Genomic DNA, 26,637 nt, shown 5'->3' with positions numbered 1-26,637 from the left:
TAACCCTATTCAAGCACTCATTAATGAGGCTCCGGAATCCTATGAGTTATGGCATAGAAGACTTGGACATTTGCATTACCAAGCCCTTCCATCTCTTGAAAGATTAGTCAAAGGTATGCCTAAACTTAGTCAAATTCATGATAACACTTGTAAAGGTTGTGCTATAGGCAAAAATGTTAAAAGTCCATTTCATAAAAGTGAAAATAGAGCTAAAGACAAACTAGAACTTGTTCACTCTGATTTATGTGGTCCTATGTCTATAGCATCTCCTAGTGGATTTCTGTATTACGTAATCTTCATAGATGATTTTTCTAGGAAAACTTGGATCTACTTCTTGAAATCTAAAGAATCTGATGAAGTCTTAAGTAAATTTAAAGAGTTTAAGGCATTAATTGAAAACTCCTCTGGTAAAAGAATTAAATGCTTAAGATCTGACAATGGAGGTGAGTACACCTCCGGTAGCTTTTATGATTTTTGTGTTGAGTCAAGAATTAAGAGGAAGTTTTGTGTACCATACAACCCTCAACAAAATGGTGTTGTTGAAAGAAAGAATAGGACTATTATGGAAGCTGCAAAGGCTATGATACACGATCAAGACTTGTAGATCTTTCTATGGGCTGAGGCTTCTAGAACAGCGGTGTATATCCAGAATAGATGTCCTCATCGTGTCCTAAAGAACATGACCCCGGAAGAAGCCTTCACAGGATCCAAACCAGACATTAGTCACCTCAGAATTTTTGGAAGTCCCGTGTATGTTCATGTGCCCAAGGAAAAGCGATCAAAGTTGGAACCCTCCAGAAAGAAAGGCATGCTAGTCGGATACAGTGAATCCTCCAAGGCTTTCAGGATTCTCATCCCAGGTCAAAGGTACGTTGAGGTAAGTAGAGATGTTACATTTGAAGAAGACATTGCCTTTAAGAAATCGAAAGGTTCTTGTGTTATTGATGAAGCTAATGACAACCAAAATATAAATGTTGATTCTAACCCTGAGATTCAGAGGGAGCAAGTTGAACCTCCTCCTCAAGATGATCATGATGACCCTCCAGAACCCATGAATCCCACTGATATTCCTATTGACATTGTCATTACCAAAAAGAGGCCTCTCTGGGTAAGGAACACCATTCAAGAAGCTGAAAGATTTGCTACTCCCAGTGGCGCCTTCCGTGAAGCTAAGAGACCTCAAGTATACTCCAACTACGTTTCCTTGATGTGTAATCTCATTGAAACTGAACCTTGCAGCGTTGAAGAAGCCTTAAGTCATCACGCCTGGAAGCTTGCTATGGATGAAGAATATCAGTCAATCATCAAGAATGATGTGTGGGACATTGTGCCCAGACCCAAAGGTAAATCTGTTGTTTCCTCTAAATGGTTATTTAAAATTAAACATAATGCTGATGGTAGTATTGAAAAATATAAGGCTAGATTTGTAGCTCGTGGTTTTTCTCAAAAGGAAGGCATAGACTATGAAGAAACATTTGCTCCTGTTGCTAGATATACTTCTATTAGAACTATAATAGCCATTGCTGCTGCTAGGGGTTGGAAACTACATTAGATGGATGTTAAGACTGCCTTCCTCAATGGTGTCATTGAGGAAGAAGTCTATATTGAACAACCTGAGGGTTATGAGATTCAGGATAGATTAACCCATGTGTGCAGGTTAAAGAAAGCTCTGTATGGTCTTAAACAAGCTCTTCATGCTTGTTATGAAAGAATTGATAAATACTTGCTAAGTCTAGGGTTTTGTAAAAATGATGTTGACTCTAACATATACTTTAAGGTAGCCAATGATGAAATGCTAATTCTAGTTCTTTATGTGGATGACTTATTTCTTACTGGTAAAGATGAACTTATTATTAAATGCAAGAAAGAACTAGCTTCAGAATTTGAAATGAAAGATTTAGGTCTAATGCATTATTTCTTAGGTCTAGAAGTATGGCAAAGATTTAACGAAATTTTTCTAAATCAAGGAAAGTATACTATTGACATTTTGAAAAGATTTAGAATGATGGATTGTTAACCAATGTCTACTCCTATGGAATCCAACTTAAAGAAGTTAAGTGTTTCTGCAGCTAACTCTGAATTTGCAGATCCATCCGAGTACCGACAGTTGATGTATCTAGTTAACACTAGACCAGATATATGTTTTGCTGTGAATGCTCTCAGCCAGTTCATGAGCTTGCCCAAACATGTTCATTTTGTTGCAGCCAAGCATATCCTAAGATACTTGCGAGGCACAGTTGGTTTTGGGCTGAAGTATCCACTTAACACTCCAATAACCTTGGAAGGTTATTCTGATGCAGACTGGGTTGGAAGCGTCAAAGATAGGAAAAGCACCTCCGGTATTTGTTTTAGCTTGGGATCCGCAGTAATCTCTTGGGCTTGCAGGAAACAATCCTCAGTGGCATTAAGTACTGCTGAAGCTGAGTATATTGCAGCAAGTGTAGCTTCTAGAGAAGCAGTGTGGCTTCGCAAGCTTCTTGCAGGGTTGTTTGGTCAAGCTTGGGATCCTACAGTTATTCACTGTGATAACCAAAGTTGTATTAAGATGTCCATCAACCCAGTGTTTCATGATAGGTCAAAACATGTGGAAACCCATTATCATTTCATTCGAGATATGGTGCAAAGAGGTGCTATTTAGCTGAAGTATGTCAGCATTGATGAGCAGGTTGCAGATATTCTTACTAAGCCTCTATCCAAAGTGAAGTTTGTGTACTTCAGGGATAGACTTGGTATTGTGGAAAATGAAACCCTAATTGAGAGGGAGTCTCAATCTCAGTGATACTTTGTGCTGTATCAAACCACCCTCTGCGGGCAATGTAAGGTGGTATTGTAAACTATAATTATTAACCATCCTCTGCGGGCAATGTAAGATGGTATTGTAAATGTTAACCACCCTCTGCGGGCAATGTAAGGTGGTATTGTAAACTTCTCAGGGAGAAGTGTAATTATTAACCATCCTCCGCGGGCAATGTAAGATGGTATTGTAAAAACTTATCAGGGAGAAGTGTAATTGTTAAACCATCCTCTGCGGGCAATGTAAGATGGTATTAGTGTAATTTTTGACCATCCTCTGCAGGCAATGTAAGATGGTAGAAAAAGATCCTCTCCACCCTCTGTAGGCAATGCAAGGTGGATCCAGTCTATGCTTGTATGCAAGCTGGAAGATTATGATTATGTAGTTCCATACTTGCTTGTGTGCAAGATGGAAGATTATGGTTATGATTCTCTTCCCTAATTAAGAGGGAGTGTTGTTTGTAATTAGGGCTGGCGGATTCCAATTGCCTTGGGCAACATTGGAATCCGCCTCCAACATATAGGGCCAGGCCCAATACCTCTCGGCTCCACCTAAAAGGCCTCCACGCTACATCCAAACCCAACTCGCCTCCATGATAGGGCAGACCCTATCCAATTCACTTAAAAGGAATTAAAATAATTAATATGTTTAATTTGCAAAGAAGGCCGACATGATTGAGAAGTATTACTACTCCTATAAATAAAGCATATACTTCTCATAACATCATTCATTCAGTTTTGCAAGAAGGTGCGAAATATATTCTAAGGAAGCGAAATATAGAGTCAAGGCAGTTGATAACAGCGAATTACATTAAAGTGCAGCAGAACATAATAGAAGACAGCGAACTCCATCAAATGCAGCAGATCACCACCAAGAGATAGAGAACTCCATTGAAGGCCCAAACAAACCCTATAGAAGGACTGCAAACTACTTGAAAGGTGCTGCTACCCTTGTAACACACAGCAAGTCTGATTAGGAGGACTGCAAATCATGATCTCCATTAGCAAACTAATTGTGAAGACTTCTATCTTATCTTCCTTGTGACTGCAACATCTATACTCGAGATAAGTGTGTAATTATTAGTTGAATTCAAAACCATAATCAGATTTGAGGATCTTTTGGCTGGGTTTTTCCTCCTAGGAGGTTTTCCCAGGGTAAATGTGCTTTGTCTTTATGCATTCATTTCCTTTACTATTCTTAAATCTGGAAAACAATAAATTTAATTAACCTAGTTAAAACTAATTCTGATTTTTTGAGTTTTATTCAATCTGAAAGTACTAAAATTAACAAAATTGACCCAAATCAGTTGCAATCTTCGTCCTTTGGACTTTCTAGGCACACTGAGGGTGTCAAGACTCTATTTTGACCATGGCTTGCTCAAACTGACTTATGACTCTCCAAAACTTGGACCTTTCAAAACTGACAAAATTGGTGCCAGGAAGCTGCAAGGCTCTAACAAAACCCTAGAAAGAAAAAACAAGGAGGGCCCCCATTCTCAATGGGGTGATGTGTGAAAAAGGTCACAACAAGACTATTAGGGGATATTTCTCCTTATCTTCAATTCCTTGCAAAATGAAGTCCCTCATGGTTTTGTTGATTGAATCATCAACACTTCTTAGGGTGTTGAAAATGGAGAGGAGATAAATTGGAAGCACCGAAAAAAATGGAGTTTACCATGGTGATTTTGAGGATAACCTCCTTCCTCTCTATGTTGAATGTCTTGCTTTGAATGCATCCAATAGAGAATTCCACAAAGATGATTTACAAGCCCTTGCAAATAGGTGGACACTAAGATATTTACTAGGAAGCTTGCGTTAGGATTAAGGTGCCATCTACCTTGTAAATCCTATGTCATATTGCATTGTTCCAACATCCTTGGAAAGTGTCCTAAGGCACTAAGGCACTTAGGGTGTATTTGGAAAATATCTTGTAATATTTATTCTCACTATTGTTTGTAATACATTCATAAGGGGTGATGGGTTCCACTAGTAGCAATAAAGGTGGGTTGTGAACACAATTATTTAATATTGTTTTCCTCACATATGGATGCCTAGAACGGGATGATTAATGACATGGGAAGAAGACAAATGAGTGACCTTTGGACTTCTCCAAGTGGGAGCTTGGAGGAGGTAACATGTGTTTCTTGGTATTCCATCATTTATTACATTTAATGTAATGTTTATCTTGTAAGATTGGGTGCCCAAGTTGGAGGGAAAGTATCGGAGCCAAAACTGATGTCCTTTCGACTTCCGTGGAGGTAATCCAAGTGTTGGGGTCATTTGGAATGAAGAGCCTTCTTTGGATGCCTTGTTTGGTGGTTTTGGAGCTGTTGTCATTCTATATAAATAGCTCTTTGGATGTAAAATTTGGTGAGGAATAGTTGAATGTAAGTTACTTTGTAGGAACAAGGACAAGTGGGAGGCGTAAGGAGGTTGTTCACAAGCACACAAATGTTGCCATGTTGGAGGCAAAGAGGAGAATGGAAATGAACGTATTGTAATCACATTTATTTGTTGATAATGCATAGTTGACCTCTCTTCTTCATGAATTTTTTCTTAGAAGGGTTTTTCACGTGAATCTTGTGTTATGTGATGTTCTTGTGTTGCTGATTGGTGCCTCTTTGCTGCTATCTTATGGTTATGATATTCTTTATTTATTGCTGTTATAAGTTCACATAAGGCAGTGTTTTTATTTTTGATCGGTAATAATAGTATTTTTATTCATATAAAGTAAAAGTATAGATCACATTCTTCAATTTATACCAGAACCAAACCCTAATTCACCATTTCAACTTCATTGATGATATTGCACCATTACATCCCATATACAAAAATTGTAGAGACAACCATCCTACCAAGCCCTAGCCATAATTCATCATCCATACTATCACCATTCTATCCACTGACACTACATCTTTTTACATTAATACATTGTACAAAAACTGAAATACTTTTTCAATATAAACCCTAGTCATTATACTATGCCCATTGTTCATAAGTTCATAACGAAAACACAAAAACAATAAATTAACTGCATATTTTTGGACAAAACATAAAATTGGGAAAAAAAAACCATATCATTCTTTTTTCATAGCTTTGAGGGGGCTGTTCGCCCAATAATCTTTCAGAACAAATTCTGGCCATGTGTTGCTCTTCTTCACTGCCTTAGTATTGGCCTCGTTTTGCTCCATTTCTTTCTCTCACAGGAAGTCCTTCAAGGCTTCCTAGCCTATGTATGCCTTTGCTCGCCACTCATCCTTGTCCGAGGTAGCACAACAACATATAAATGGTCGCATAGGCGGATCAAGCTCCCCAACCTATATCCAATCCCCTACGCTTGCTAGAAAACTACTTCAGGCTTCGCCATCACCATTAGTGACTTCATGCCAAACAACCATTCTTCCTTTACACACTTTTGCATCACCCACTCCACTTCTTCTTTCTTCCCAAGTTCCAATCTCCACGCCAACAGCATTGAAACAATATCAATATTGTTTCAGTATTGATGCTTTGTAGTCATAAACTCTTTGCCAAGCAGGATGTCCAGAATTTGCATAAAAATGGGGTCTTCAAACTTGAATAAGCTCCGCATTCTTTTTTCTGTCACCTTACCATGAAAAGATAGTTGCTGATTTGGAGTGATGAGGGTAAAATTAGCTTCCATATTGCTCAGACCCTCGCCACCCATCCTTTCGTTTAGCTCACCTGTCACCACAACATCACACAATGTGAAGAAATTGCCACCTCCTCAACTCATTTATAATTCTACTAGCCCGTCGCATTAATATCCCATCACTTTCCATAATGGAACTTGCGGATGGCGGCGTATGAACCTGCTCAAGAGTTGAGGTGAACATTTCGAAAATCCTCCCATATTTTACTCAATTGCTCATCATTTAATGTCACAACAAATTTTGATAATGTATCTATTGTAGTATTACCTCCCCTCAAAACATGTGAAATTTTGAAACCATTAAAGGAAATTAAATAATTTCTTATTAATTTAATATATTTATTATGTCTCTTGGACATGGCCTATCCTTTTATCACTGCACTGATTATTATCAAAGAATCCCCTTCCAAGTGCAATCTGGAATTACCTATTTTTTTGGCCATTTTTACTGCCAACAAAACAGCCTGTGCCTCTGCCTCATTATTCGTTCCTTCCGGTAGCTTCTTTGCCAACATAGCTATGATACTTCTAGTCCAATCTCTCACCAAAAAGCTAGCCTCGGAGGGGCCCGGATTACCCTTCGATGCCTCGCCAAAATTAACTTTGATCCACTCTACATTTGAATTGCATATTGAAGCTAGATTAACTTGTGCAGGCCCATTAACATGCCACACATAAGGTAGTGTTAATAAGCATGGTACGAAGGCTGACTTTTAGCATCTTGAAGAAGAAGTATTTAAGCATGGTTATTTCCACATTAAGGCAACTTAATTTTCAGATTTGCATAAAGTTTCAGATTTTTCGTGTTGTAAGCCTTGTATCTCATCCTCTAATTTGTTTATTGGATAGAGTCTGATCTTTACAATCTTTGGTATTGGACTTGTATATTTCTCAATAGCTTACCCATTCTAAAACCAAGAGTTCCAATAATTTTGTATTGTAATCTTGGAGGGGCGTTGAAGAAAAATACCTACAATTTCCTTTCATTTATATGTTGGCCTAAATGTTGACTTGGTGGTTAGCACCTCCTTCGGGGATCGCGACATGGCTTAACCGCCTCCCGTGGATCTGGGTAAGTCTGGCGTTTGTAGTAGGCATTGATAGCTCGAGCTTTTGGTGCAACGACAAACATACCTACAATTGGTATTAGAGCCTTGGGTCACGGGTTCGAATCCCGAGAGGTCTCCTTCATTCTGTCGGTGTAGAACCCTCAATCGGTGCTGAGGGGGAGATTGTTGACTTGGTGGTCAGCACCTCCTTCGGGGTTCGCAACATGGCTTAACCGCCTCCCGTGGATCTGGGTAAGTCTGGCGTTTGTAGCAAGCATTGATAGCTCGAGCTTTTGGCGCAACGACAAACATACCTACACTAAAGTTGTGGTGTAAGGTACAGCAATGTTCTTTATTGTGTTGGTCTCATTCAAGCTGGCTTCTTCAAATAGAATGGTGTCATTTGGAAACTGTAAGTGAGTGAAGGCATCTATTCCTTTATTAGCCTCTTTACCTTTCCAAAATCCATCCACTTGGAATTGTGATATGCTCTTGCCTAAGGATTGAGCCATAAGAATAAATCGGTGTGGTGAGAGTGGATTAGCTTGATGAAGCCCTCTAGTGGCTTCAAAGAAATCCTCTAGATCTCTATTTATAAGCATTGAATATTGAGGGGTAGAAACACATTCAAATATCCTTTCACTCCACATTTGGCAAAAGTCAAAATTTTCCAAGATCTTCATTATCATGCTCTTTTGGTTTGTGCTAGAAATATAATGAATGATTTCATGAGTTGTGATGATGCATTCAATGATATCCCTTTTTGGTATGAAGCCACTTCATGCTTGGGAAATGAGTGAGGGAAGCACCACTTTTAAGTGATTTGCCATCGATTTGGAAAGGATTTTATAGAGGGTGTTTTAAATAGAAGTTGAGCGAAAAATTTACAAAAGATTTAGGGGAACCTTTCTTTGCAAGTAGTGAAATAAAAGTACAATTGAGTGCTTTTGATACCTTTCAATATCTTCTTGCTTCGTTACAAGCTACCATCACCTCTTTGCCAAGTATGTTTGAGGTATGTTCCACCAAGTTTTTGGGATGGGGAAGGTAGGGGATGGGTTTTTAGGATAAATTTTAGACCTTTTTAGGGAATGGCAGGGGACAGCTATATAAAATATAGGGAAATTTTAAATGATTTAAAATACTTTATATAATAACATCGTTAAGAGATTCATTAGATTCATTATGGATTCTTATCCACAACATTAGCATTGAATTGAGAGTTCACATTTTCCAAGTATGTTTGAGCTATGTTCCACCAAGTTTTGGGGATGGGGAAGGTAGGGGATGTGGGGATGGGTTTTCAGGATAAATTTTAGGCCATTTTAGGGAATGACAGGGGACACTTATATAAAATATATGGAAAATTTAATTGATTTTAAATTTTTGATATGATAACATTGTTAAGGTATTCGTCAGATACATTATAGATTCTTAATACACAACATTAGCATTATACTGAGAGTTCACGTGAGAGTCAAACAAATTACAAATGTCGAAGCTCAAAATTTGATTGCTTTCATAATTCATTGTCAATGTGCATATGATATTAAATTAAAAAATACGTGTAATGTTCCCTTTTGGGATATACCTGATTTTGCCCAAAAATAAACAATTTTAATAAATGCAATTCATTTACAAATATAATTCTATAATAACATTACATAATTGTAAAGCCAATTTAGAGAAAATCTTAATTTAGGTCTTATAAACAATATTAATTAACATCAAAGCATTAATATCAAGAATATATGATTGTATAGAAATAATCTTTATTAAAATTAAAGTATCCTTAAATAATTCATATTAGGAATACTATGGAAAAGCTTGATAGGACGCTGGGAAACTCTTCCCCAACCAAGTCCAAGGGCACGCAATGAATCTCTGATCCATTCAATCCCTTGGCTCACAAGTGTGGCAAGATCTCCATTCCATCCATCTCGGGGTGGCGTACTTGACGAGGGAAGACTGGTACCGCTGCATCTTCCTATTTGCAAAACATTTTGCATTGATTCCAAATATGGTTGCTGATGGAAATTAGTAAATAATTACTTATCCTATATTTCTTGATGGATTGGCAATTGAATCATATAAGTAAGACTTAAAAGCTTCCTATCAGATTTATGTTGAAATAAATGAATAAATACAATAATACTTGCATACCAATTAATTTCTCTTAATATTATTCGCTGCTTTTCTCAATTTCTAATTCAGGTTTATTTCTGAATTCTTATCCAATTCATACTTGATTATTTGATTTTCACTTCATGGATGCCTTGTCCAATCAATTTGTCCTTCCTCTTATATCTTCAAGTGAGAAGAAGTCACACCCTTTCATTAAGTCTATCTGTCGTTCCCCTGCCCTTTATGACAGATCACAGCTTTAACAGATGAAATTATTCCCCTTTGCACCCTACAGCAGTCCCTCCAATGATACCTTGACCAGCAAAAGGAGTGAGAATAGCTATCAAAAGATTGCAATATTGATACAACGGGTATTAAGAGGAAAACATCCCTTACACCAAGCTGTGTCTCTCACAACATGAGCCGAAAACTGACTCCCATGGCCTTGGTACCACAGTGGCAAGTATTAAAATTACTGAATGAAACTAATAAAGTTTCCAATATGTGCCTCATTGGTTCTAAGTTGGCACCCTCCATTAATCTATCCAAAAAGCCATAGTTTAATATTTGCAACAAATCGCTGCTGGAAAATTTAATCATGCCAAATGCTTGCACCTGGAATATTCATGCTTCTATTATAATATTATAATCAAGGAATATTCCTGAATTGAGCGCTTATATTCCAGCATTCATAATCTATTTAGAACAAGCAATTATAGTTAAGGGCATCGGTTAGTTAGAAGAGACACATCAGTTGGAAAGGTGGTAAGACTCCTCATCTCTTTTAAAGGCTATATAAGTAGTATCATTACTGGGGAGAAAGGCATGAAATCAGATCAGATTTTATATGTATAATCTGCATCCAGGAAACAACAGCCATTTGATCTAGCAATAAATTGGTATGCCATATGATTGAGTATATTGTTTAATATGTCATCTCTTATGTATTTTTGATCTAGTTATTAATTGAAATTGCCAATCTATTTAGATTCTTATAATTAGTAAATTAATCTATCTATTTCCCTACAAGCAATCATATATAGATTAGTAAGGAAACATGTCAGGGAAATCTTGACTAAGCCATCTTCACTACTTTGCTAAGATACTCCTTTCCCATTAATTAGTTCCTTAATGAATATTGCTAATGGAATTTCAGTTTGAATAAGTATAATGTTTTTTTTATTGAGGAACCTCAATTTGAGTTGTAAGAAATTGTAGTTTCGGGACTCGCTAGGACTTGGCGAGTCCTAAGCCAGGTGACCTTGGGCAAGTCCTAGGGGTTTGGACTCGGGCTCGATCGAGTCCAAAGCAAGACTCGCCAAGACCTAGGACTCACGGTCTCAGTGAGTCTCAATGCCCGAACTCGACCAAAGTCAGTTTTTTTTTTTAAATCTCAAAAATAAACAAACAAACATTTTTTGACTTTATTTCAAAAAAAAATTGCATCCAAAAACCTCAAAATGTCCCTAAAAGCATCATTTTGCCCAATACAAAGATCATTTTTCTCTCTTCACTCTTTGTTTTCTCTTTTTCTCTTCTCTTTTTCTCTGCACCCTTTCTATCATTGGGTTTTACACACATGTAACACCTTGTGCAACTTATCATTGCTACCCCTCAAACCCATTAACGTCTCCACTCCCAAACTCCCACTAGTTAGTTGGACCTACCTTAGATGCCTTTGTAGGAGGGATGCAAGCTCCTTTGAGCCGTGGACTTCTAGTTATTGTTTTGATATTTGTTTGGAACATTTGATGTCATGGATTTCATATTCCATGAGTTTTGTATACATTTGACAATATTTAAATATCTAAGTGTGCTATTTCCTTCAACTATAATTTGTGTTTATAAAAATGTGATTGATCTATACTTGTGTATGTGATCAAATTAGCTTCTACTTGATGATGTTATTGTGTCTTTATGGTTTATTTAATAAAGGGTGCATGAAACAAGTTTTAAATCCTCAAATTTCTAAATTTCTTGGGTTTTTCATTTGCCAAGTCTCTGTCGAGTTTGCGCCAAGTTTTTTCGTCGAGTCCCAAGTCCTGAGTCAAGTTACCCTTGCCGAGCCTGTGCCAAGTCCGAGTCTCATTTCGATGGTTTTAATCTTTTCTGCTCTAGTGGTCATTGTTTGAGATTTTTTTACATTCTTAGTTTAATTTTGTATTTCATTTTGTTTGACTGAATGAGATGTTTTTATTCACTAATTAGTTCATGAATATTGCTGATGGAACTTCAGTTTGAATAAATATAATATTTTTTTTAATTTAGGAACCTCAATTTGCATATAAATTTTTTCTGCTCTAGCGGTAATTGTTGAAGATTTTTTTATGTTCTTCAGTCAAATTTGTATTTCATTTTGTTTGACTGAAAAATCAGCTTTCTATTTTATATTTTATTTTGTTTGATTGAAGAATCAATCTGAGATTTTTTTATCTGCCTTGCAGGGTTCCTTTGCAGAGAAATTTTATGGTTGAGCCCCCCTTAAAACAACATCCAGCTTATTCTACACTAAATTTCTTGTTGGGTTTGCGTATCTCCATTTGACAACCAAGAACTAAACAAAGAAGCCTAATTGTGCCAAAAGACTAGCAATACTTCTGACCTCACAAGCACTAAATATCACTGTATAAGCCATGGTAGAACACTCATTAATATACAGTTTTGTTGCCAGGGGCACTGTTGTGCTTGCAGAGCACACATCATTTTCTGGGAATTTTAGTACCATTGCCATCCAGTGCCTGCAGAAGCTGCCGTCAAACAGCAACAAGTTCACTTACACATGTGATGGACACACATTCAATTACCTTGTGGATGATGGCTTTGGTATGTTTCTTCCTAAGCATATTTAAATCTTCAATTATTAATACTTAAAAAGGGTACCGTTTTTGTACCAATAATACTAATGTGGTTTGATACTGTAAGTTGTGTTATGATTTATCGTTCATGCCAGTAGTGGGTCATAATAGCTGCTAATTGTGGGCTGTGCTATTATTGTATTATAAATATAATGTTGATAGTATCTACTTCCATTTATTATTTCAGAAGTATAAACTAGTTTCATTGGGACCTTTAAATTTCGATTGTTAAATCATGTTAAGAGTGAGATTATTTTCATCTAATGGTATTTCTATTTGACACAATGGGAAGTGGAAACATGATGACTATTCTAATACTTACAATCTTAATTCTATATGTGATATGCACTGTTTTGTATGCTCTTTTTCTAGATATGTGTGTTGATCCCAAGAAATATTGCTGATGAAATGTTGTAACTTGTGGGATTGTGCAGTTTTCCTTGTTGTTGCAGATGAAGTGATAGGAAGGCAGATGCCCTTTTTATTCTTGGAGAGAGTAAAGGAAGACTTCAAACAACGTTATCGAGGGGAAACGGCTAAGACGGGTGAGGCTCATAGCCTTGATAAAGACTACGGGTATGACGACAAATTTAGTATTGCCTACAACCTTGACAGGGAGTTCGGGTATGGCTGATTGTTTTGCTGTGTGATTTAAATATTCATATCTATTCTCTGCTTTTTGTGTCTTATTTTGAATTTTCTATTGCAAATACAGGCCAAAACTGAGAGATCACATGCAATATTGCATGGACCACCCAGAGGAAGTTAATAAACTTTATAAAATAAAGGCTCAGGTTTCAGAGGTGAAAGGAATCATGATGGACAATATTGAAAAGGTATGTACTCACAAGTTGAAATAACTATTTTTCTAAAGTTTTTCCAGCTACTGCCATTTTTATAGCTGTATGACTTCCATGTGTATGTAGCATATACGCTTGTCCATAAATATATTCAATGACTGTCAAACCAGTAAATTAAATTCTATTTTTAAAGAAGGATAGTGAATGTGGATTGGATCTCAATCTGGCAAAATATGATTTGAAAATAATGTTGAACTTCTAATAATTTCTTTTACTTTTGGTTTGGCACAAACCATTTTGTAGATGAACTAAATGCTGATTGTTGACAGCAAATTCTGTTGAGACAGTTACATCCAATGTTCTGGAAAACTTATACATTGTTACATGTTCAATTTTTAAACATTTTATTTAAATTTTGAAGAAACTGAAGTGTTATTTTTCTGACATTCCTAGCTAATCAGTTAAAAATGGAAACTGTTTCCTGAAAGGAACAAGATGCTTTTTATGCAACATTCAATTTGTTTAATTCTTTCAAAATCTCCCTCAAGTAATTAGTTGATTACAACTAATTAGTTAACTAATTAATCCTCTTATACGTTCCTAAGCATGCTTTAGTCATGGTCGAACTTCCCACTTTCCCACAAAATCCTCTCATTAAATTCTATCTATTTATTTCTCCTATAAAATCCTCACCCTTCACACGTCTCTAAAAAGTATTCTTTTGTTCCTCACTCTTTATCTTTTTTCAAGGAAACCGTCCAAATTCTTTTGATCTTGGCCCCCTTTACGTGCACCAATCACAAGGTGCCACTTTGAGACTCTTCCTTCTTACAATCCTCTCAACTAACCTCAACAATTGATCTCTTGAATCAATCCTCTCCATCTATAAACTGACCCTCTCTCAATCCATTTGGGAGGGCCTCTTGAATGCAAAATCATGTTCTTGGTTTGAATAGCAACTACTTATCATCTCTCAAGCACAAATGCATTGGAACACAGGCACACACATCTTGTGTGTGCAACAAGGAGTTGTGGATGAAAGAACTTTAATTTTATTTCAATTTGGTTCAATTCATTTGCTTAATTAGCGGTGCAACGAAATGTACAATAGGATTCAAATACATGTTTGAATCCATGTTTTTCTCTTCTACATCTTTTTTGTTCACAATAATATTACCCTACCCATAGAATGAATGAGGATTATATAGTTGAAGGAATAGTTCTAGGACTCATTTTTATAGACAGGTTGATTTCGCACATGTTATTGTAGATTTCTATGTTTCAAATTTTATAATGTCTATTAATCGTAGAAATAATTCCACAGTTCCAAGATATCATTTATTGACACATGGGTTTCACATGTTATTGTAGATATTGTGTCAAATTTTATAATGTTTCTTATGGTTAAGCGTGTATATTACCTTAGCTACAAACAAGTCTCACATGTTAATATAGATTTTTGTGTATCGAATTTGATAATTTAGATTTAGACTAGACTATCTTATCTAAGTTTTGTATAACATATGGACAATGTCAATATTTTTTAAAGATAAAGGGTACAACACCCAAGGTTTTGAGAAGCAAACGTGCCAAATATGGAGCCATAAAGTACAAGTTCTTGTAGTACAAATTGTAGTAGTTTGTTTTAAATTTTCTAAAGTAGATTGAACATGAGATTTGAGAAGTAAAAATACAAACCATAGAGTCATAAAGTACAAGGTCTTATAATGCAAATTATAATAGTTTGTTAATATTGCATAGAATAGATTGAGCTATCTTATCACAACAATCTTGAAAGGGGTTATATTCAACATATGAAGACAGTATTATTTTCCAACATTGTATAAGGAAAACTGTGACTCATAAGCTAGCTTCAACTCTTCAAAAATTGTAAGAAATTATAGCAATTTGTGAAATTATAGTATCATCAACTTTGGTGCATCTTTGCCATGCCATGTCCACTATCCAATGGGATTGGTTTGAGATAATGTAGCTCTATCCATCATCGCCTCTGGTCTACTGAATATTGGGCCAGGAAGATTCACAAAGCCTAGCCACTGTGCTCTAAGTTTGCTAGACTCCTCCTCAGTATACATTTTGCCAAGGGCATTCATGAAGCCTTCTTTCACCTCTTCATCATCAGATGGAGACACTCTCTAAGGTCTTGCTGCATACCATTTGAGATTTAGAGCATAGGCTGTTAGATGAAGTGGTTTGTTTATAGTATTACACTGTCGTGTCATGATGGACCTTATGCTCTCCTCGTAAAATCCCAAATTAGGGTTCGTTTTGTGAATTGCTTGCTTCATCTGTCCAAGCATGCTATCAAATGTCTCATAAATCTCGCCAAGGATAGAAGAGGATGTATCAGCATATCTTATGACTCACACAATAGGCTAGATGATGGAGCAAATATATTTGCAAAGAATGAAAATAATTTAGTAAAAGTACAAGTTAGAAACTTAGAAACAATAAAAATTATAAAATCAGAAATTCAATAATAAAATTAGCAATTTATTAATTAATATCAATAATGAAATGAAAGCACAAGTTTAATATAAAAAACAGCAATGTATTAGTTAATAATAAGATCAGAAATTTAATACTAAAATCAGAAAGTTAATAATAAAATCAGCAATTTATTAAAAATAACAATTTCTTAACTCATTGTGGACAGCCAATCATCGTTGAGGATTTTTTGCTTCACGCTTTTTCCTTTAGTTGTGTTTTGTTTGCTCATCTAGCCCACTCTGAATTAACCACCATTAATTGTAGTCTCCTACACCTCAATCATCCTTTCCAACAAAATAAAGTAGCTAGCACATCTGGTATCCACAAGCTCGAGGAATTTGCTTGAGGAATTCTTTCCTTGAAAAATTCCTAAACAAAGCAAGTGACGTGTGATGATTTCAAATGAGCATGTGAATGCCTCTAGCTTCTGACACCATTGCCTTCACCAATCTATTTTCCCAATGTCTTTCAATGCATTGTTCAACACATGAACATAACATGGGGTCCAAAAAATGTGCATGTAAGCACCGTCCACCATCAATCAAGCTAACTTGCATACATGAGCTTAATCAATTAGTACTTGTACAGCATTTGAGGGTACAACCTCTTCCATGGCATCCTTCAAAATCTGAATTGGAAGCTTGCATCCTTCCTTTTCCCTGAACAATCAATAACTCTATAAAAATAAGAGCCTGTTTGGACATGTGACAATGGCATTGATGAGTGGCTGATGTCTAATATCGATCCACCGATCTATAATGATAGAACAACCTCCTATATCCAAACTTGTCTCAATGCCTCCATCATTATGCTCACCTCAGGATACTCCTTAACAAGGAGGGAGGTGCATAGCTTATTATCTCCAAGGGGAACATCTGAAGGACCAACGACAAGTGTATCTTTGAACATTTGGTTAAAATATGGAGAGTGTGCCACATGAAATGGTTTAGCATTAGCATAGAAAAATTTGGCAATAGAACTATTGGCTACATCTTGTGATTGCATGTTAAACATGCTTGCAACACTAGTGGACCTTTTCTTTCCTCTTTGACTCTTAGGCTTTACACTTTTAGATTCAGTAGCAGTTGCACTAGACAATGACCCACTAGGCTGCAAACTCTCCATAGACATCCTTTTTTCTTTGCTTCACCCTCCATGTGCAACCTGGTCACCTCGGCCTTCTCAAGTGATTTTATGGTTTTACAGGCTTTTGTCCCTTGACAAGGTATGCCTAAAAGATGGGAGTAAACTCATGTGTGGATGCCCCTATAGTCCTCCTTGTTAGTTTTGGGTAATCAGATTAGCAGAAATTAGCAGAAAATAAGAATGCAAGGTAAAATAAACACATAACAGCATAACACACAAGAACACAGCAGTACCCTGGGAAAACCTCCCTCTTGGAGGTGAAAAACCCAGCAAGAATAACTCAGATCTGATTACTAAAAACTAACAAAACCAGATTACAATTTAACCCTTCTAGGGCATAACACAAAGTAACTTATCTGAGTTTACAATTCCGATCAGACATGATGGAATCACCCCTAGCACAAGAATTTGATACCCTGTAGCAGATTTGGCAGCCTGAGCAGGTTCAGCAGCCTTAGAACAACTTCGGCAGACCTTAAAGATATTCGCCCAGTTAGGAGGACAGTTCACTGACTGAGAGGTCTAATTCACTGCCTTAGAACAATGCAGAAGTAACTTGCAGATGCTGATCGCTACTAGGTAGTTCGCACATAGCAGAGATAGAAATATTCGCTTGATAGATTGATGACTTGTGATCCTCAAGTTATCTCACATATATATGAATTCAAGTCTACACTAAACCTTGGTCGGCCTTATTTAATTTTGGCGCCAAGTTACAATTAAATACAAATGCCTTTCATATGATATTACAAGTTACATGAATAGGTCTTGACCTATTTTGTGTTTACAAGTTACACATATGTAATTCGCCCAAATAGGGCCTGCCCTAAATCAAATTACATGATATGCCAAATAGGCCCATACATAATAAATTTTAAGGCCGAAGGCCACATTAAAATTTACCAAGCTAGGTCGGCTGTAATGTTCCCCAATAATTACAGATTTGTAATGTTCCCCAATAAGCTAGCTAGGCCACGGAATCTTACACATTTACGAGGATTCTTTGGATTATGCAGTTATTACAAAAGATTTGTTAGAGGCTTTTCACAGCTCGGGGCACCGTTGACAGATCTTACCAAAAAGGAGGCATTCCGTTGGACGGAGGAGGCACAACAAGTTTTTGAGAAACTGAAAGAGGTAATGAGTTCTTGCCCAGTACTTGCACTTCCAGATTTTAATTAGCCTTTTGTCTTGGAATGTGATGCATCTGGTGAAGGAATATGAGCAGTCTTAATGCAAAATAAACATCCTATGACATATGAAAGCAGGAAACTTAATAACCTAGAGAGATTGTATTCTATTTATGACAAAGAAATGTTGGCAATCATGCACGCATTGGCAAAACTTAGACAATATTTGGTTGGTGGCAAATTTGTAGTCAAAACTGACCATAACAGTTTGAGATATTTCTTGGGACAGAAAGACTTGAATGACAGGCAGCAAAAATGGATCAGTAAGATCCAAGCTTATGATTTCAAAATTGAATATGTGAAAGGTAAAAACAATGTTGTTGCAAATGCACTATCTAGAAGGCCTGAAATAAATGCATTATCTGTAGTAACAGCTGATTGGAAATCTTTATTGCTGGTTGAATATTCTAAGGATTCTTTTGCTTGTGATTTGCTAGATGGTAACACACAAGATGATAAATATAAGGTTGTAAATGATATTATCTATTGCAAAGACAGGATTTACTTGATTCCAGGATCGAAGTTGAAAGAGAAAATCCTCCAATCAGTGCATGATGTTCCTTTAGTAGGGCATCCGGCTACTTCAAAACTTACCGGCAGATAAGGGACCTGGAAAGGTCTAAAGAATGATGTCCTTCGTTATGTCAAAGAATGCATCACTTGCCAACAAAATAAAGCAGAGCATACTTATCCTGCGGGTCTATTGCAGCCATTACCTATACCAGAACAGAAATGGGAAAGTATATCAATGGATTTTATTACAGGCCTCCCACGATCTCAAGGTAAAGATTGCATTTTTGTTGTGGTAGATAGATTAACCAAATTTGCACATTTCTTATCTACCACTATAGAATTCACAACTGTTCAGCTTGCGGAACTATTCTTTCGAGAGGTGTTCCACTTACATGGTTTACCAAAAAATACAATCAGCGATCGCGATAGCAGGTTTTTGAGCATACAGTACGGGTTATCATCCACAAACCGATGGACAGACAGAAATAGTAAACAAGTGGGTTGAGGGATACCTTCGTAATTATGTATCTGGACATCAGAAAGCTTGGGTTCGTTGGCTATATTTGGGTGAATATTGTTACAATACTACATATCATATATCTATCGGTATGACTCCTTTTAGAGCATTATATGGGTATGATGCACTTTCTTTTATTGATCTTGCTTTTGATTAGAGTAATGTTCCCAAATCTCGTGACGTGCTCCAGGAATGCCAAGATATATTGAAAGCACTTAAGGAAAATTTGCAATGTGCTCAAAATCAACAGAAAATTTATGCAGACAAGAAGCATGTTGAGCGACATTTTGAAACTGGGGAATTAGTGTATCTCATACTACAACCCTATAGGCAGTCATCCCTCAAGCGTAGTGGGGCTGAGAAATTGAAGCCTCGGTTTTATGGGCCGTACCTGGTGGTTTGAAAAGTTGGTGCAGTGGCATATGAATTGGGTTTACCTGAAGGGAGTAGAATACATAATGTATTCCATGTATCTTGTCTCAAAAAAGCTTTGGGTCAGCAAGTGACAGTTTCAGGAAACCTACCACCATTGGATGAAGAAGGGAAATTAGAGATGATACCCAAAGTGATTTTGGAAACCCGAGACAGGCATTTGCGGAATAGGACAATCAGGGAATATCTCATTAAATGGCAGAGTTTACCACTGGATGATGCTACTTGGGAAAATGAGCAGGTTCTTCAGCATCCTGGATTGCAGTTGCTTGTGGGCAAGCAACATTGGGTAGGGGAAACTGTAATGTTCCCCAATTATTAAAATTGCGAAAGTAAATATGACATAATATTAATTATTTTATATTAATATTCTAGCCTTGGATTAATATAAATAATTAATATTGTTAACACATATTGTTAACGCGTTGATGAATAAAGTTAAACTCTGTAATTATCTTTAATTAATAAGGTAGTTCATAAAACTAACTCGTTCAATGAATAAAAGCATGGCATGAGTTTGAAGGATCATGCGTGGGGAAAAGAATTGAATTCCCGTGTGACAGGATGCAAACTGGATCAAACCTTCTTTTGTCAGTTAATAACTGACCTATTGGTGGAGCCGTGTTTGCATAAGCAGTGGAGTGGTCTATTGGATGTGAGCTCGGAAGTGGAGCCGTGTTTGTATAAGTAGTGGAGTGTCGTAATGGTGTGAGACTCAAAGCTGTATACATTCCTTATGCACGTGACGGGACGTGACCTCCGAATGCAGGTGAAAGACGACACATTTAACTTGTCTTCCGTGGCTATGAAACCCGATATCGGGATATAATTCCTACCGCCGTGAGATATTGCAGACAACACGCAGTGGAACCGGAAGGGTTTCTAAACGCGCAGTCCACCGTGACAGTGACACAACCTGGTGCTGTTCATTGATTACTCCGTAGGTTTAAGTTTGGAATGAAGTTCGGGATGGATCGCTTGCGGCTGCAGGTGTCTCTTTTACTTTGTCTACCACTGAACATATGAAGACTCTTCGGGTGGACCACAGCGACAAGTTTGGCACTCTCCATCACTGCGAATTAACAGGTGCATCATGAAAGAAATCTTTGACCTGATGAAATATTAAATCATTTGATATTAAATGTTGATTAATGACTGTTCAACTCTCTGTTAATAAATGCTATGTTTATCAGTAAGCATGAAAGTTAAATTGGGACTGCACGTGTTATACTGGTAAACGAAATTCATAGGCATATTAATAATCTAGTGGCTGAGTTAAATAATACATCTCTGTGTAATCTGGATATATACATCTATTTGCAATCAGTTCCTAGTTAAGGAATTTTACATCGGCCCAATCAAGGGATACGACCTAGCTACATTTTCAACACTCCTTGCAAATATGACAGCCATACTTTATTGACCCCTGATTTTTTTTCTTAGTGTCTATGGTTCTTGCAAATTGTAAAAGGGTTTTTTTGGGGGTTAAATGGGCCCTTTGCATATTTTTTCAAGAGGTTAGAAGGGCATTGAAATGGATTATTTGAACTAGGTGTTGTTGAAACACAAACACTCCTTGAAGAACTTCCATGGCATGCTTATTCAATTTCAATTTCAATTTCTTGATCGTTACTATCCTCATTGCTGCTAGAGTTAATTGTCTTTTTTTGGTTGAAAATGTAAATGATAGCTGCAAAGTGCAAACAAAGAACACAAACCAATGAAAAAACCCTCCTAAGTGTTTGAAATTTTGGCAAAAATTAAAAAAATGCAAAAGAATTTGTAAACAATAATAAAAAAATAATGAACTTACCTCAAATGATGGAGACTTGGTCTTCTTTTGCCCTTTTCTCAATTCTCTTCCCTTCTTTCACTTGGTTTCTCATAGCTGTGCTCTTATTTTTTCTTCTCATAATTTGCAAAATGACACAAATGAGTTCTTTTTTTGGTTTTGAATGCTACAATGCTTTTTTTGGTTTTATCTAAACTTTTTACTTTTGTTTTATTTTTTTTAGATAAAATAAAAATTTGCTGGGCTGTAGGGGATGGTTAGCCATCTTCAGGATAGTTGGGAGATGTCCAAAATGTCCCCTATCCATTCAGGGGATGGCTAGCTATCCTCTATTATTTCCAAGAATTTCACAAACATCTCTAGGATGTTTTTAGCTTCAAAAAAAAATTGGGGATGGCGTGAGAATGTTTTCGACTTGTCCTTGGAACATCCCTTGCTAGGGATGCCCCTATTTTGGCCAGGGACATGTCCTCTGGTTACATAGATTATCATGACAGATTACACCTATCAACTTCATTGTTGAATTTTACGTATCAAGTCCACATTACAAGCCATTTTACTCTACCTATGTATTTTCCCTTGTCAATAATGACCTCGAGGAGGATCATGAGAGGATTCGTTAGGATTATCATGAAAAGTTGACTCCTTGTTGCCAATGTATGGTCAATTGATGACTATAAGCAATAGAAGGGTTCTTATTGTAACCAAGACTTTGATTAGAATCTCCATATTGCAGCATGTGATCCAAAGGACTTGCTCCCTTTAGCGTTCATGGCAAGGAAGAGAAGGCCCAAAAAAAGGCAAAGAACGGAAATTAGTTTAGGTTAAAACTATACAATTCAAAGTTAATAATTTTTATGTTTTGCCATGTAACTTAAATTTATAAAGTTTTAACTTCAGAAATTGTTTAAAATTTAAACTTAATTATTTGAAATTTCATTTTTTTAATTTTTTACCAAATTATATATATATATATATATATATATATATATATATGGGTGTCTTGTAACCCCCCTCTCTCCTATTTTCTTAAAATGGCATACTGGTATTGGTACCCACCTCCCATACCAGCACTAGAACCATTAACTTGACAACCTAGGTTGCACCAATGCTTATATTAATCTTCAATTCAATTGCCATAGCACAAGTCTCTTCTCTTGCAAATGATACAATGAGTTCTCAAGACTCGAGAGAGTTTACTAATAGGAATAATAATATAATTCCTCTACAATAAAAATCCATGCACAAAATCCTCAATGCTTTAAAAAGATCGAAATCTATAATACATATTTGGAGGAGATAAATTCAAAATAGACTCTATTACTGGGTTCCTCTATCCCCTCGGTACCCGTATGAGTATGGTTCTTGTGCTGGTCCTTGGCTGGTTCTCCACTAGGTTCCCTGAGCATCCCTCTCGAGCACCTTGGGTTCGTGGGAGGGACCTTGGGTGAACTTGGGCTGAACTAAGGGGGACCCAAGGGCTACCCAAAAATAAAAAAGAAAAAAATTATACTTTTAAAACATTTTTATAAACAAAAAAATGCTTCTGTACATAATTTCACCTTTAAGTGATAAAATTGTGAAAATGGCATGCGCCATGAAGGTTTGTATGGTTTTAAAGACCTTAATTTGGGCTTGGTGGCAAAATTTTCACAATTAGCTGTGTCAAGTGTAGAAGGATGAGGGCCAAAGTCTCTATAGATGAGGCAACTTCTGCATGTGACACAGCTAGTGGGAGTGGCACTCCTATTGATTTTGGTTCAAATGAAATTGAACCAAATGTTGACCTTGATGCTTTTGAAGAAGAAGACTATGAAGACTATTAAATATTGATTGTAATTTTGAACTTAGAGTAATGACATTTTGAGATTTGAGTATTTTCATTTTTGCAAATTATGAATATGAGCTATTTAAATATTCAGAAATGATAATATATTCTGTTTATCGGCAATAGAGTTTCAAGCATGATATGTTTGCTGCATCCTTGGCCAAGGCACATTTTCCATGGTTTTGTTAACAAAAACTACTTCCAGAACATTCCTACTGTTAAGTTCTTAACAACAAAGAACTTTTTCATTCTAATTTCCCATTTATGTTTTTCAATTTTCTCTTTTGCAAGTTGAATAGTTGTTACCCTTTATGAAAAGTACAACTGGCCAATGTGATTTTTGAAATGCATCTAAGTCCTTTACCCTTTGGACAAGCTCAGTGCCAGGTTTCTGACTCTAATCTCAATGTAGGTGCCATTTTTCATATTTAGGAACTTGTTCCAAACTCTCTTTATAATAAGTTTGGCCTTACCTTACCTTGAGTAAGGTGGAGATATTAGAGATGGAACTGGGATGCTCTATTGTGGTGCTATATACCAGGAGCAACATACTAGTGGCTTTCACATTTTTATCCTTTGGAAAAGTTTAACCAAAGATAGAAAATGATTCTGAGGCTTCCACTCGATGTAATCTGATTCTCCTGCATTTTGGTGGTTTTTTTCTTTTTGTGTTATCAGTTGATTGATATTGGAAAGGGTTGGGCTTGACAAGAAAAACTGTACCTGTTAAACTATTTATCTTTTTTCTGCTAACCAATAGATAAGTGTAATTAAACTCCCATCTTCTCAACATGTATTTTAAACTTCACAAGACAAATTACCTTTCCCACCAGTGCTCTTGCAGCATCATTGTGAACTTGGCTAAACTTTCCTTTTATGTTACAGGCTTCTTTTATCTTTCTTCATAAAGCACCAGAAGTGCAAATTCTCGTTGAATATTGCCTTTTTATTTTTAGATAGCATATTTACTTTTCCCCGTTGCTCCATAAAACTTAGGTACAATTAATTGGTTTTTCTTTTTATATCAAACTGCTTTTACTTCTGGCGATTGTGATCCTTTTCAAAATTATTGCTTGTGTACTTTTGTCCATTTATTTTAATGTTTTTCCCATTTCTCCTGTAGTCTGTTTACAAAATATGCTAACACTTTATTTTGACCTCTGGAAATTCTTCCTTTCTGCTTTAAGGTTGCTATTTGTATCAATTCCCTTATATTACCAGCAATTGCTGTTCTTTTGAATATTTGTTTCAAACGTCATATTCCTGAAATTTACTTTGCCTTTGGCAACTCGTCTAGCTATGTTGCGGCAGTTGCAAAACTTACCTTTTCTCTGATAGTTTTATTTGTTGTTTTCATAAAGCATCATAGTAGCAAATTAAAAGTTAACATGGTCTCTTTCTCTTTTGACATATCATTCTTTCCTTTCCTCATGCCTATGTTAAACATAGGTTCATCCAATCATATATATATCAAAGTGCTTCACTTTTGGAATTATCCTTTTTTCCTCATATTTTTCTTGTTTCATTTGACATCATACTTTGTAACTACAGTGCTTTGACCTCTTACCATAACACTTTATTTCACCTCTGAAAATTCTTCCTCACTGCTTTAATTTTGCTGTTTGTATCAAAGTCATTTTAATACTGGCATTGTAGCTCTTTTCTTGTTTGCTGCATTTCTTTTTTGTCATTTAATTTCTTTTTGATGTTGTCCGTGTTACTTTGATATTCTAGGAGTTTGCCTCTGCTTTTGAATACCTTCTGTTGTAGTTCTTTCATATTGCAATCTTATATTATTACACCCTTAAATGAGATCACATATCTCATAAAATATATATGCAAGAGGTTCCCCTTTGACCAAGGGACACCACTCTTATTAATTAATATAATTATATATAATTATATTAATATAATATAATATTAAATATAATATCAATATAATTATTATATTGTCAATCACAATATAATCCAACCTTTGTGTTATGAAGGTTTGTGGATTCCGACCACAGCTACAATAAAATCAACACTCCCTCTTAGCTAGGAAGGAATCCTACTTGACATCTTCTGGTTCGTCCTCCCGACGCTATCTTCAACAATCCCTCTTAGCTAGGGAGGAATTCTACATATAAGTCACATAGTGATATCCACCATGGATACGCCCAAAGGGTGGATTCATCATGGCTACACCCATGAGTGAAGTACAAATGAACATATCACCATGGCTACGCCCATGGATGGTAAAAGAATAGATATCACCTCATCGTGATATCAACCATTATGGCATATCCATAGATATCACTTCTTGTGACATCCACCATTATGGTTTATCCATAGATATCACCTCACGTGATATCAACCATTATGGCATATCCATAGATATCACTTCCCGTGACATCCACCATTATGGTTTATACATAGATATCTCCTCACATAATATCCACCATTATGGCTTATCCATAGGTATCACCTCACGTGATATCCACCATTATGGCTTATCCATGGATATCACCTCATGAGATATCAACCATTATTGTGAGATCGTCACCTCACAATGATGGTAAGATGCACAAGTGTTCATCATTGTGAGATCATCACCTTACAATGATATTCACCATGGCTCATCCAGAGGGTAAACACACAAGTACAAGAAAATTACCACGGACTCTCTCATGTGGTGTTTTCATGGCGTCACACACATGACATCCACCATGAACCATATCAACGGGTGGAGATAAGGGCTTACACCTCAAGTCTCTCTCAAAGAGAAATATGTTATCAAATCACAAAAGATCATTGATGCTGAGCCTCCCTCTCAGTTAAGGCTTCATTTTTTATATCTCTAAGCTTGTCTCGAAGGTTTGCATCGTTCTTGGTGAATCCCAAGCTCACCAAGTATCCATCTATCTAGGGATATCACATGGAACTCTATCTTATTAATCATAGATTCCTCTAACTGCTACAGTTTCCTGATCACTGGAGAAACCATCTCGACATGGTTTACTCCCCCTGAATTAATATGACCAAGATCCTTGGAAATCAAATAAATCAAATTCTCTAGCTACTCCCTCTGTCACGGAAGCATACCCTGCTCATATAGTCCCAATTAAGGAAGGTATCTTGCTCCAAGAAAGCAATCAGGTCTGAACTGACTCCAAGGATGCAATTAGGTTCTGCAACAACTCTTTAGTTTGGACGAGCAATTCTATTGTAGGATGCATTAGAGCTTGAAACTTTTGTAATAGGTCTCCTCATCATAGCACATAATTATGAGTTACAATTTACTCTATTGATCAACAAGGAGCTTTCGAAGCCACATTGCTTCACGAGCTTACTGATCCTCTGCAAAGGACTTGGCACTATCCATCGGCTGCTCAAGCTCCCACTAAATGTTAATTCCTCCTTTTCGAAGAATTT

General features: G+C 36.5%; 1 protein-coding gene across 4 annotated transcripts in view; it reads left to right on the top strand.

The window, feature by feature from the left end:
• Positions 1-26,637, top strand: part of LOC131068324 (vesicle-associated membrane protein 727) — an 81,342-nt gene that overhangs the window by 40,584 nt on the left and 14,121 nt on the right. For all 4 annotated transcript variants that reach the window (XM_058003504.2, XM_059213898.1, XM_058003511.2 and 1 more), the window contains 3 exons: positions 12,084-12,462; positions 12,929-13,118; positions 13,210-13,330. In XM_058003504.2, coding sequence (XP_057859487.2) covers positions 12,273-12,462; positions 12,929-13,118; positions 13,210-13,330 — 501 coding nt within the window. In that variant the 5' untranslated portion in view covers positions 12,084-12,272. The remainder of the gene's footprint in view (positions 1-12,083; positions 12,463-12,928; positions 13,119-13,209; positions 13,331-26,637) is intronic.

This window comes from Cryptomeria japonica, chromosome 11, assembly GCF_030272615.1.
Source record: "Cryptomeria japonica chromosome 11, Sugi_1.0, whole genome shotgun sequence".
NCBI lineage: Eukaryota > Viridiplantae > Streptophyta > Pinopsida > Cupressales > Cupressaceae > Cryptomeria > Cryptomeria japonica.
This window is presented reverse-complemented; position numbering and strand designations above follow the sequence as displayed.